This window comes from Aedes aegypti, chromosome 3, assembly GCF_002204515.2.
Source record: "Aedes aegypti strain LVP_AGWG chromosome 3, AaegL5.0 Primary Assembly, whole genome shotgun sequence".
Lineage (NCBI taxonomy): Eukaryota > Metazoa > Arthropoda > Insecta > Diptera > Culicidae > Aedes > Aedes aegypti.
In genome coordinates, this window is record NC_035109.1 from 139,252,509 (window position 1) to 139,266,823 (window position 14,315).

Below are 14,315 nucleotides of genomic sequence, written 5' to 3' on the forward strand. Positions count from 1 at the left end.
CTGTACCGCTCTCTGTTCTGTCGGGTACCGGCCACAAGCATACGGCTTCTGGCGACATTCTTCATATCTGTCACTCTCTGGCACTCTTCATCGAACCAGTCGTTTCGTCTTCGTCGTTGACCAGTACCGATCACTTCCCACGCCGTTGTTGTCACAGCTTCGTGGATAGGGTCCCACAGGCTGTCGACGTCGCCAGCAACGTTGATTCTTCCCAACTGCTCGTCTAGTTGCTGACGGTACTGCGCAGCTACCCCATCAGTCGACAAGCGTTGTATATTGAAGCGTAGCGTTCTGTGTGTTGCGGAACTCGTGACGCTGGATAACCGCGCCCGAATTTTAGCTACAACGAGATAATGATCCGAGTCGATATTAGGGCCTCGAATGGTCCTGACATCAATGACATCTGAGAAATGTCGCCCATCAACCAGCGCGTGGTCTATTTGGGAGCAGGCATCACCCCTCGGGTGTCGCCAGGTGTGTTTGCGGATATTCTTTCGTGCGAAGTATGTACTGCTGATTGACATCCCTCTAGCAGCAGCGAAGGTTACTAGCCGCAGGCCATTATCATTGGTACCGGAATGAAGGCTTTCCGTTCCAATGACGGGTCGGAAGAAATCTTCTTTCCTGAACTGCGCATTTGCGTTGCCGATGACTATCTTGACGTCTTGTTTTGGGCACTCTCCGTAGACCTTATCCAGGCTCTCATAGAACTCATCTTTCATGTCATCGGGCTTATCGTTCGTTGGCACATATATGCTGATTAGGCTGTAGTTGAAGAACTTGCCCTCCATTCTCAACATACAGATTCGGTCGCTTACCGGTTTCCGCCGAATTATTCGCTTCATCTGCTTCCCAATCACTATGAAGCCAACTCCACGTTCTGCTCTGTCGCCACCGCTGTAGTAGATATGGTACTTGAATGAAGTGTTGGCGATGGGGTCCACCGCTCGGAATTCGCGTTCTCCGGTTCTCGGCCAGCGTATTTCCTGGATAGCTGCCACGTTCACGCCGACATTCCGCAGTTCACGAGCCAGGAGCCCAACACGCGCGGGTTCATTTTAAGTTCTCACGTTCCAAGATCCAACTTTCCAATCGTTGTCCTTTATTCATTGCCGGGTCTGTTGCCGTAAAATCAATCCGTTTGTTCTACTTTTGCCTTTCTTGGTTGGTGAAAAGTCTTTGATAGGCCACCTCACCAGGGTTGCGCTACCTACATCGTGCTAGAGGGGCTGCCTCATCGGTGCTGACACGACACAGCATCGTCCGCTTGTTCTTTACATGATGACCACGGTCATAGCCATCACAACCATCCACCTTTATCAGGGCTTTGGACCTGTGGCTCTGGTTCTCAATTGTTTCAAGTTCTTTTGGACATGCTACTATGGTGAGCCGTTATGCACTAGCGGTGTTGGATTAAGGTACTTACCGGGTAGGAAATACGTAAAATCACTCCATTGGTAATATTACATCATTCATGGAACTATAGTCTCTTGATATTCCAATTAAACAAAAAAAAATATTATGGAAATAATTAACTTTTGGTGACACCATTTTAAAAACAGATTTAAATGTAATATGTTTACACTATCAAGTATCATAGTACAGTTCAAATATTGTCTATCTTGCTATAATAAGTAATAATTTAGCATATTTTGCTCGTTTTCAGTCGTTTTTGCAATGAAATCAATAAATAAAATATATGATCCACGTTTCAGTCGGCCATCTTAAGCTCGCTGAAAATTCATTCGTAGCTGAGGAAAATACACGATAGGGAACCCGAGCAGAAGCGAAGTTCTGAACATCAAATCGAGATATTGATTTGATTGACATGAGAGATAAAAGATCTGAAGATAATATCTAAATTTTATTCCTGGAACTTCTAAGCCATATCAAAATTTGATGTTTGCAGATCAAATGAATACCTCGCTGATATTGGTTAGATCTTACAAAAGCTAAATATGATATGCTAATGATATTCTAGGAGTAAATTTTAGATATCATTTTCAGATCTTTTATCTATTATATCTATCAAGTTAATATCATTTTTAGATGTCCATATCAAAATTAGCTATTACTGAGCTTTTTGAGTGTGGACCCAGGGATTGTAATGTGGATCGCAGAATTTCAGTGTCGATCCTGGGATTTCAGTGTGGATCATGGACCTCCAATGTGGATCCTGGTATTTTAATTGGGGGTGCACGACGTAAGGCATAAATACGTTAGGCATAATGGACGTTTGGCATAATAGATGTTTGGCATGATGGACATTAGGCATAATAGACGATAGGCATAATCCATCAAATAAAAAAATTAAAATTGTTTGTGTGAAAAGTGAACTGACTTTTTTTGTAATTGTGGAGGGCTTCAAAGATCAAAAGTGTGTCCTTTGAAATACGATTGCTTTGCAGTCGTCCCATAATTGTGAATCAATTGAGGTCAATTTCTAGTACAAAACTTGAACAAATAAATAGCCTGAAAATGCTCGCAATAGCTTTCATTAGCTTTGTGGTAACTTCTGTGACCATAGAGTAAAGCCATTCTGAAGGTATTTTAGTTCGATTTCAAGTCCATCCAGGATCCTAGACCATGAAGTATAAACGTGCTCATGTATCGTGCACAAATAGGAATGTAAAATGGCCGATTTGGCATAGCAAACATTTGGTTGATAATGGTAGAAGTACTCCTAGAATACTAAGCTAAGAGCTTGGGTTGTGGCGTAATACCAAGAATATAAACGATGCTGTAACTGCTGCTCATTAGGGCGGTTTAAAATTTAAAAACGTATGAGAATCTAATCTCCCTTATGTTCCTTACCATCCTTAGTAAGAAAATAGTGTTCTGTGAAATTTTCAGCTTTCTAGATGGTGATTTAAAGGTGGCCTAAAGAAATGTAGGTTTATATGCATATTACTATGGAGAAATTTTGGGATATGTTCCAAACAGGCTAGTACTGCATGCATAATCTTTGGGAATTTTATGTCGGTTTCCTTGAAGGAATACTTGCTAGATGCTTGGTGAAATTTGGGAGCTGGAAGAAATGCTGGAGGAATTTATTTTTGAGAATTCTTGGATTCTAATATCTTGTTACAATAACTGGTTAGGCCAAAATTGCCAATCAATACGAATTCAAGCAATCGCACTTTAGAAGTTATTAACTGTGAACTTTCTATGCTATTTGATTTGTGTATGTCGTGTAGTAGGTACGATAATACTCTATGCCCTGGTAAATCGAAAAATTTTCAACTCGAAAATAGCAAAAAAAATCTTCTATACCGTCAAATAGTCATATACAATACGGTTCATAAAGTTTTGAAGAAAAAAATGCGTATTCTCAAAGAACAAATCGCTATGCCCCTAATTGCCTTGGTACATAAAACAGAAAAACTAAATAGAAAAATAAATATTTTACTATTAAAGAAACTGTTTTTCTGAAAAAAAAAAATATGACTCTGCGATAAAAAAAATAAACTACTTTATTACACTACAAGCTTCTCATAAAACTAAGAGCATTCTGAACCATTTTACCCTTCAGGAACGACATCATCGGTACGAATCCGAGCCGTTTGTCACGCTTTCCCAGTCACGTTAATTTGTCACCGGCCGCCACGTCGCCTCGCTTCACAGCCCAAAACCATCATATTGCTAACGAATTGTTTTCCTGTTCTGCTTCTTTCTTTTCTTCCGCAGAGTCCCAAGTTTGCTCCACCCATCGAGTTTGTCGATCAGGCCACGCTGAGCCCTCCCGAGGGCTACAAGGACGGCAGTGGGCTGTTGGACAATGCGCTCGGCGGCGCCCTCGGTGGCCACGTCTTCGGTGCACAACACATTCAGCAGCTCCAAGTTATCCAGCGGCTTCAGCAGCAACGGGCGGCCATGTTGGCCGCTCGGGCTGCTGCCGGTCAGCAGGGACAACAAACGGGCGGCGGAACTCAGACCTCCCAAACTGGCACCACTGGTGTCAGTGGAGGAAGTGCTGGTGGTGCCGGCGGAGGGGGAGGAAGTGTAGGAAGTGCTGCTGCCGGTAGTGGTGGGGCAGGACAAACACCTCAACAACAGCAACAGCAGCAGACCGTTTGTACCGAATGTGCCGAGTGTGCGGAATGTGCCGCCAAGCAGTTGCATGACGAAGGTAGGTGTAAATATTTATGCTTTAGGACTAATGGTTTCACTCCTTTCCGATGGGGTTTATTGGATTAGAGTGGACTTCTTGTGAGGGGGATATGAATAATGAGCTTACTTAATGGAAGGGTTTTTCTCATATTTTACTTCTTAGAGGACCAAGTGGATTTATTATAAAGAATTATTCAATTATTAGCTCCATTTCTATAATATTTATATCGTTCCAAATAAAATATTCATGCCACGCGTAATCAACGCAAAAGATTTTGTATGCAAAGTTTATTAAGGACCAACATGGAACAATTATCGCAGAATTTATTTGTCCCAGTAAGGACGTAATTCCAAGAAGAAGAAGACGACGAATAGGACAGACTACTATCAGTAGTATGTGTAAAACAACAAAAGCAACCGCATAGTTTAATTCAACTCAAAAAAAAAAAAAGATCGCAACTACGCAATTTGCATTTTCAGCTGGAAATGCTTCGAAATGAGCCATATTTCCGTTCTAACTCACGTCCCTCATTATATTTATTACATCCAGATCGGAAGTACGGTCAAACAACGAAGTGCGTTGATTGCTAAGCTTCCATCTCATCCCCTTTTCATTATGATTGTTCTACTACGTCATGATTCTCTATCTGATAGAGTCTATCACATCACCATATCCAGAATCACTCGGTACGACGACAAAACATAACAAACCGTAGCGCCATGCGTGAGCGATTCCACCGAAAACCCCAATTTCCTTCCGCTTTGTAAAATTTTGCGCCTCGCTGACTTTGACCGCGTCCGTCTATGTTCTAGCCATAACCAGTCCAATCGACTGGGCAGCTCACATATTATGGAAAGGGGTTCCATAAACTTCATTGACACGCCATGACAAACTCGGTCACACTTTGAAAGCATCATGATAGTGGGTGGGTTATGTATGTTGATAAAGAAGGGGCTAATCAGCAACAATTGAACCGTATGATTATTATGGTTCGATATGGACTAGATGAACAACTTGTTGATTGGAATTGTATTGTTCAGTGTAAATCGAATCAGTTCAAAGCTTCGAATACTCCATGAGTGAATATTTGATTGAATATCTTCGTAATTTCCTTCAAATCATTCGCAGTACTCAATCACAATATTCGAAGAACCGTTATCCATCCAGTATCACTTTCCTTGGATCCATTCTTCCACAGTGAAAGTGCACTGAAAGAAGAGAGTCTCCAAGTAGAAATGACAAAAGCGTGAAGAATTTTGTCATCATTGGATTGGAACGGACAACCGAGTAACCGAGAAAGACGACGATGTTGGGTCAGTGCTGTCAATCTTCCATAACAAATTACATTCCTGTTTGCCATCGCTGTGACGCCACCGATTGATGCCACTTCCTGTGTTATCCTTCGTCACCTTTGTCAACTCTTAGCGGAGACATTCCTACAATTGTGAGCAGGGATCCAAGGAAAGATTGCGGCGCACCTATTTGAGACTGGTTTCTTTTCATGGCAAATTTCCCGGAGGTGTCCATCGAGCACGACGTGGAAGAGGAATGGTTACAATCGACTCTTTACTGCTCGATGATGTGAATCTGGATAGATCTACCTATGTCCCTATGGAACATCAGTAATTTTAATCTCATTGAAATATTGAGTTTACATCATCTCGATCATTCGATTATCAATCAAAATCAAAGCTTTCATTTAATTAAGAGAACGTTTTCGAAAATGTCTTGGAGACTTATTTGGAAGAAGAGAGAACTATTATTAAAACATTCAAAAATATGGAATTGGATGGATGGATTTTTTTTTACATTCTCATAAAGAAACTTCCAGAGAGTAGCTTATCATTCTTAGTTGATATATTTAACAAATGTTTTCAGTTGGCATATTTTCTTGACAAATGGAAAAATGCTAAGGTTGTTCCAATTTTAAAACCAGACAAAAATCCTACAGAAGCTTCTAGCTATCGTCCAATCAGTTTGCTTTCCTCCATCAGTAAACTTTTTGAAAAGGTCATTTTGAACAGAATGATGGTCCACATCAACGAAAATTCAATTTTTGCCAATGAACAGTTCGGATTCCGCCATGGACATTCGACCACTCATCAACTTTTACGTGTAACAAATTTGATCCGTTCCAACAAATCTGAAGGCTATTCTATTGGTCTTGCTCTTCTTGATATAGAAAAAGCATTCGACAGTGTTTGGCATGAAGGTTTGATTGTAAAATTAAAAAAAAAATTAAATTTTCCAACACACATTGTTAGAATAATTCAAAGTTATCTGTCAAATCGTACACTTCAGGTTAATTATCAAACTCCAAATCTGAAAGACTTTCTGTAAGAGCTGGTGTTCCCCAAGGCAGCATTTTGGGACCAATATTATACAATATTTTCACATCTGACTTACCTGAGTAACCTCAGGGATGTCAAAAATCTTTGTTTGCGGATGACACAGGCCTCTCCGCCAAAGGACGAAGCCTGCGTGTCATCTGTATTCGATTGCAAAAAAAGTTTGGATATTTTTCTTCATACTTGCAAAAATGGAAGATTTCTCCTAATGCTTCCATAACTCAACTAATAATATTCCCACATAGACCAAAAGCTCTATATTTGAAACCTTCAAGTAGACATGTTGTCACGATGAGAGGGGTTCCAAGAAATTTTGTCAGATGAAGTTGAGTATCTAGGGCTCATGCTAGATAAGAATTTAACTTTCAAAAATCACATTGAGGGCATTCAAGCCAAATGTAATAAATATGTAAAATGTCTCTATCCCCTTATTAATAGAAAATCAAAACTTTGTCTTAAGAACAAGCTTTTGATATTCAAACAAATTTTCAGGCCAGCCATGTTGTATGCTGTACCAATATGGACTAGCTGTTGTAATACCAGGAAGAAAGCTCTGCAGAGAATTCAAAATAAAATTTTGAAAATAATTCTGAAGCTTCCTCGCTGGTAGAGTACCAATGAGCTACATAGAATATCTAATGTTGAAACATTGGAACAAATGTCAAATGAAATAATTAATAATTTCAGGCAAAAATCGTTGCAATCTTCTATTGCCACGATTAATGCGTTATATGTTTAGGTTAAGTATATTCAAAGCGTTTTTTTCTCTCATAAGCAGGTGAAATCAACTCACCTGTAAAAAATCTGAACTGCTACGGCAAATGAAATGTAATATGTTGTTAACAAAATGTTAATAAAATCTTAGATTTGTTTTACCAAATTAGGATGATAGTGTTGTCTTATAACCCTAGATATAAGAAATGTATGTAATGTTTGGAATGATACTAATAAAAAAAAGGAATACCGTTTTGATTGGACCAGCTAAAAACATATAAAACACATGTAATCATGGAAATTCAGCTTAAATCACAAAGGTTGTAAAAGATATAAAAAATAAATATATCAAAAAGTGTAAGAGTTTACTACCCAGACAACAGGAAATCGCATGAAAGTTCACGTTACAACTCGTTTATCCATACTTATTACATCAAACCCGCAAAACACCGTGGATAAACTCGTCAGTTTGATGAGTTTCTGGCATAACACACTTCTTTTCTGAGTTCATTTATACATTTTATTTCGTCTCGTACACTCGTACAAAGTAAGTCGCATCAATCCGTAGCAGCTGTCAAATCAACATTTTTTATCATTAGTTAAGTCGCATAAGATCACAGGTAGAATATTTATACACTCGCATTGTATGTTTTTATTCATCACATAATATATGCACGCATATCGCCTCCACTTTTGTACGTAGAAGGCCTTTTCGCGACATCTTATAAGTTAATTTTTGCACATATAAAGCCTCCAGGTGATTTCGTTATACGTACATTTTGGTTGTCTGGGTAGCTAAGAATTTCTATTATTACAACTTTTAAATGTAGAGGACTTAAAGCATTGAAGAATAGATCATCCTGTGAAAAAATAAAGGTATTTCCTTGAAAAATCACTATGAAAACTCGATTATTCAGAATATGAGTAATGAGAGTTCGGAATTTGAGACATTTTTGAAATAATTTTCGTCGATTTGATTTTTTATTCATTGCCCATGTTTAAATTGAAACGTAGATGAAAATAAGGGGCCCTCCTTAGCGAAGTGGTTACAGTCAGCGGCTACAAAGCAAAACAATGCTGAAGATGTCTGGGTTCGATTCCCGGTCGGACCAGGATCTTTTTGTAATGAAAATTTCCTTGACTTCTCTGGGCATAGAGTATCATCGTACATGCCAGACGGAGTCTATCCATTACCCAGAATCAGAATATTATGAGAAAATGTCTGCAATGTCATCATGTCAAAAAATTGTAAATTCGGTGAAATATCATTCGGGCTGATGGGATTCGGGGTAATGGCATTCCAAGAGATTGGGTAGAATCGCCACACGATATACGAACAAGAAAATGGCAACTTTGACAAAGAAAGCTCCCAGTTAATAACTATGGAAGAGCTCATTGAACACTAAGCTGAGAAGCAGTCTCTGTTCCAATGAGGACGATTTGCCCAGAAGAAGATAAAAAGGAGACGAAAATTAAATCAATTCTTACTCGATGACTACAAAACGGGAAACCTTTAAAAAATATCCACTCAATCCCTTTTCCAAATTGAATACTTTTTCAAAATTAAAATTGAACATGAGTTTCTTGTAAAGATTTCTTCATTAATTTCCTTATACATTTTTTTTTATCTCAATTATTTCAGCAAGTTTAGCAGTTTCAACAGTTTGTTTTAAATATCAGTGCATTAAATATAAGGGTTTCAATTTTCTTAAATTCAGTGGGATGTTTGTCCTTCAGAATTTTATTTTAGTGACAGTTCCACAAGCTTCTGCATAGGTGCATTTTGAAATTCCATCAGAAATTCCTTCGAAAAGCTTACCTAATATTGCTCTTCAAATAACTCGAATAGTATATCTACTTCTCTTCTGCAGTTGTAATTCCTCTTCAAAGTTTTCCATATACTTCTACAGAAAGTTAATAAAATAAATCCTTGAATCTATGACAAATGGTCGAAAGACAAAAGGTCGTAAGGACAAAAGATCGAAGATCAAAAAAGAAGGGACAAAAGTTTGAAAATCTTTTTTCAAAGAAGGAAAAATATCCCAGCAAGCAAATCACTTTCGACATTTGGCCTTTCGACGTTTTGTATTTCGACCTTTTGTCCATAAACCTTAAACCTTCATGATATTTGTGTACCATATCTACTGGAATTTTATCTAACATTCTACAATTATGCCTAAAATGCTTTAAGATATTTTTCTTGAGTTTTGTCTAATTATTTGTCCTTTTTTAAAACGATTCATCCACGAGTTTATTGAGAATTCCTTATAAAATTCTCTGTTGATTAATTTAACTTCTTTATAAGGTTCTTTTGCAACTTATTCTAAAACTTCTTCAGTTGTTTGCGCATCCTTTTGCAAAAAACTAGTACCAAAATTTTCTAACAAAACTAAAAATAATACAACATTTTCAGATTTTTTTTTCAACTAAACTTGACTAGCGTTTGGGCTTTAGGAGTATCCTGCCTTTAACATATAGTGGGATACCGTTTTTGGTAACAAACTCGGAATGTTCAGTTACCAAAAACGGAACCGTGCCAATATCGGAACCCATGTTTTAAATTTTATTTTTTAACTATTGGTATTGAAAACATCTTTGAAATGTGATTACATCATCCTTATGGAATGCCAAATGGCATCGAGACTTCGGAACGGTTCACTTCCAAGCAGTTTATCGTAGGTTTGTACTATGCTATGAATATATAGCCCCTAATGTTGATTGTGGCAAACTTTTTACATACTTTTCATCGCCTCTATGTCTTCAATAATTTTGAAGAACCTCTATTTACACTATTTGTTTATGAGGAGTATGTAAAATCAATAATCGCATAAGTGACATTTATTCAAAAACTGAACATTTTCTTAGAACTGTGTAAGAACACAACAAATATAAAATGTATTATTGTATTCTTACAAAGACTTATTTACAAAACAAACAAATTTAAGCTTATGCGTGAAAGTTTGAAAAAAAATCGATGAGTTTAGTGCGCCTCTAATAAATGTTTCCTATAAAGTAAAGCATTTCATAAAGAATGATTGACAGCAAACACTAACAACTACATCTCATGATCCTTAAATGCGGCTCGTAATTTTGTAGAGTACACAAACAAGCTTTTTATCTTTTTTGATTGAAATAAGTTTTGATTGAGCTTGTTATATGTTTTACACCCACCTTACGAGATCAACTCAAATTTACAGCTATGAAACCTCAAGAGTGCGATAGGAATTTTCAGGTGCTTCCAAGGAAACTACAGGAAGAGGCTAGGACTCCTAAGCATCTTGCTAGGAATCCGCAAGATCTCACCTAGAATTCTCAAAATCTTGCTTAGGATTTTTCTAGGAATGGATTACCTGCTTTGTTCTTGCCCACAGTTGATCAGCTGGAGTTTTCTCATTTCATTTTGTATGGGGAAAGGCATCTAATTTCAAATATCTTGTTAATGGAAGATTTAGTCGAATAAATATTTGGTAGTCGTGATAGCCATTATCATTACGCACAAAAATATTTTTTCAAAAATAGTTTTCAATGTTGAGAAATATTTCATTGGATGCATTTCGCCATACATATATTTTTCGCGTTACCATTTAGCAATTTTTCGTGCATAGACACTAGCGCATGTGCGTTACTTTGGGACGAATAGCGAATCAGGCCATGCATGTAACCCATGGAAAACTTAGGATTCCGCTGCTATATTGCTAAAATAATTTAAGATTCCGATAAAAATTTTCAAAAGTTTATTATTTTTAGACTACCACAAGCATTTCTCAAATTCCTCTGGAAACCTCTTCAAAATCCCTAAGATTTTTCCAGAAATACTCAAAATACCGTTAGAAATGCACAGTATTTCGCTAATAATTTACATGACGTCCTAGAAATCTTACGTGTTTATCAAGAATGACCAGATTTTGGACAAAATCCCTAATAAACAATTATTTATTCTCAGAATCTTACAAGAAACCCTTAGTGTCTGCTAAAGATTTACAGACATCCTGAAGAATCCATTGAATATATTTGAGAATTCCCCTAAGAACAAAGAATCCCTTAAGGATTCCCAGGGTACCTTTAGAAAACTCATAGGCCCAGCTTGTAAGGAACATTTTGATTATGTAATGAGACCCACATCTTTGATTAAAAATCTTGTATAGAATTTTAGATCGTCTCAATACAAATCTAACGTCTTACAGAATCTTGAACAAAGAGAGCAAGCAGCTCTAAATATTTTGGACTGTGTTAGCATTTGTCATGGTGGTGGTATTAAACGGCACATTCTTAAAAAAAAAAAAAATATAATAAAATATGCATTCTTTTTGTGGATTATATGTTAACCAGTGGTCACCAAACTGCGGCCCGCGGGCCGCATGCGGCTCTCGAGAAGGTTTTGTGCGGCCCGCGAATGGATTTTGATTATTAATGTGATGCGGCCCGCATGTTATAATTTTTATTCATGCTGATGTTTAATCCTTTGCTCTTACAACTTTGCTCCTGGAAAGTCTATCATTGAAATCATGTAAAATGTGTCTGCGTTCTTCTTCGTGGCATAGGTAGTAATAGGAATTTGCTTTGACTCATTCGAAGGCTCAAAGTTTCTGAAAACTCCGATTTTTTTAGAATTTTAAAAGGAAGGCTAAGGGTCTGTAAAATATCTTCAAATCTCTAAAAATCTCCCTGCTGTACATATTTCAGTTTAAAAAATTGAACCAGTATCTTCGTCTTGCAGAGGTGTCCCCAGAACGCTGATGTTTTTACAAAGATTTTTTTATTTTGACTTCAAAAATGTCTCCTATTTCTGTAAAACTTTGAAGATAATGTTATTTGAAATATTTGAATATGGATTGCTTTTTGAATGGTTGAGGAGCCCAAATGCAAAGAGATGTACAATATTGGACAATACATTTGCAACTTTTTCGACCTTCTTTAAAAAATGATCAAGTTTTGTGGGATAAATCTCAGTTATTTATAGTCCGATATGAACAACATTTATACAGCATTTCGGAAATTGCTTTGTGTAAACATTTTCAAAATATCAAAATTCAAGAGATTAAAAATAATTTTAATCCGATTGAAATTAATTCGCGAAAATAATTTAAACGATTTATCTCAAAATATAAGTACCCTATGCAAGTATCTTCAACATAATTGTTAATTTCAATCAAATGTATAACTTTGATTGATACAAATTTGATTGAAGATTCTATCAATATATTCAATGTTTTTTTGGTTTGTGTAAATTTTGAAATTTGTCAAAAATTTATCGTTACTGTTTTTAACTCGTAAAAGTAAAAAAAGTAACAAATACATAGTAAAATTCAAGTTATGTTAAAATTTAATAAAAATCGATCCTTTAAAAATATTAGATAAAACCTCTAAAGTAGACTATTTTGCATAATTAATCGAAAAAGTTGAAAATACATTGTCCACAATAGTGTAAGTGAAATGTTGATCAAATTTGAGTAAAGTGTACTAATAAAGTTATGTTCCTAGCTTTTGAAAAGTATTTCAAGGAGAGATTTTTCGTCATGAATTATTTTATATAAGCTATCATAATTCATCGAAAATTTGGCATTGTTTCTCGTTTACTTATATCTTTGCTTTCAAACCCCTACTGCTTCGATCATAAAGTTCCCAGAAATGTATTATCCGTTTGCATAGAAATAGTTATTTTTGCAATTCCATTGAAAGCTGCTAAAATTAATCCTCATAAATCTTGCGGCCCGCGACTTATTTTGAAAGCGTTGAGATGGCCCGTGTAATCGGTTAGGCTGAGGACCACTGATGTTAACTATTCAACAATTCACTAGAATAACGCAATTTTTTTTAATGAAATTGCTTAAAAAATATGATACAAGTCATTCGGCTCTATTTTTTATCTATTACTGTGGTGGTTTTACATACTCGATGGGTGTAATTCCATAACGATAAGAAGAGTGAGCTAATAAGGATGGACGAAATTTATGATTGTACCTCTGTGTTAGATACAGACTTTTTGTTGATGTTATGTCGGTGCTTGTGCTTTGTTCAAACAAAATATTACAAATCTGAAGAAAAGAGAGTGATTCCAAGCAACAGCACCAAAATTTGGTAAATTTTTTAATTCATTTTTTTCTATTGAGCTGAAACTTTGCACAGTTTTCCAGTTCCATCTAAATCGTCATTTTCCGATATGAAATCTTCAAGTTGAGTCACGACTAACTTTTCAAAAGGGTGTATGTGAAAATGGTTCAAAAATATTCAAAAAGCTGCACAGCAAAAACGGTTCGTTCGATTGTTAGACAACTAAAGAAACAAAGTTAGACAACTAAATAAAGATTCCAAAAAAAATACACACAGTAAAAAAAATAATTTTTTTGCATTAAAAAACATCATTTTTGTCACAAAAACTCAAATATCTCAAAACCCTATCGGAATACCAACGTAATTTTTTGAGGGAAAACGGTCCATTATATTAGCTATCTACCAAATTTGGTGATGGTAAACCAATAAACAAAAAAGTTATGACATTTCAAACATGTCACAATTTTCACATTTAGTAGAAAATAAAATTTTTTTTCGGTGTAAATTATTACGGGAACCGCAGTTTGTTGCTGATTTTATTGTTAAGGGCCTTGCGTGAATTAAACAAGTCGTTTTCATGTATTCATTGGTATTATGTATATTATATGTATAAATATTATGTATATGTATAAATATTATATGTATATGTATATATATACATATACATATAATATTTATACATATACATAATATTTATACATATAATATACATAATACTAATGAATATAAATAATATAAATATATATAATATAAATTAAAATAAATTGACAGATTACACGAAAAAAAAATTTTTTTTTACCAGGATATTTTTTTTTAGAGTATGATCGATGAGTTTCTAAATGTTATATATAAACTTTAAAAGTTTTGGATTTGGGTATGCGTTATGAGATCATGAAAACATTTTATTAATACTTATTTATTTATTTATTGTTATTCAATTTTTTTACAATATCGAACACTTTTGCATCATTATCAGTACAGTTCGAGTATAGTTTTGCTTTAATTTTATTTTCTGACAATGGAATGAAACAGTGAAATTTTTGGGTTCCTTGGATCGTTTTCGCATCATCACAAGGACCTTTGCCATGTGA

General features: G+C 35.8%; 1 protein-coding gene across 4 annotated transcripts in view; it reads left to right on the forward strand.

The window, feature by feature from the left end:
* The window catches only part of LOC5567265, a 437,455-nt gene that overhangs the window by 290,802 nt on the left and 132,338 nt on the right, over nucleotides 1-14,315 (forward strand). For all 4 annotated transcript variants that reach the window (XM_021849478.1, XM_021849479.1, XM_021849480.1 and 1 more), the window contains exon 5: nucleotides 3,688-4,129. In XM_021849478.1, coding sequence (XP_021705170.1) covers nucleotides 3,688-4,129 — 442 coding nt within the window. The remainder of the gene's footprint in view (nucleotides 1-3,687; nucleotides 4,130-14,315) is intronic.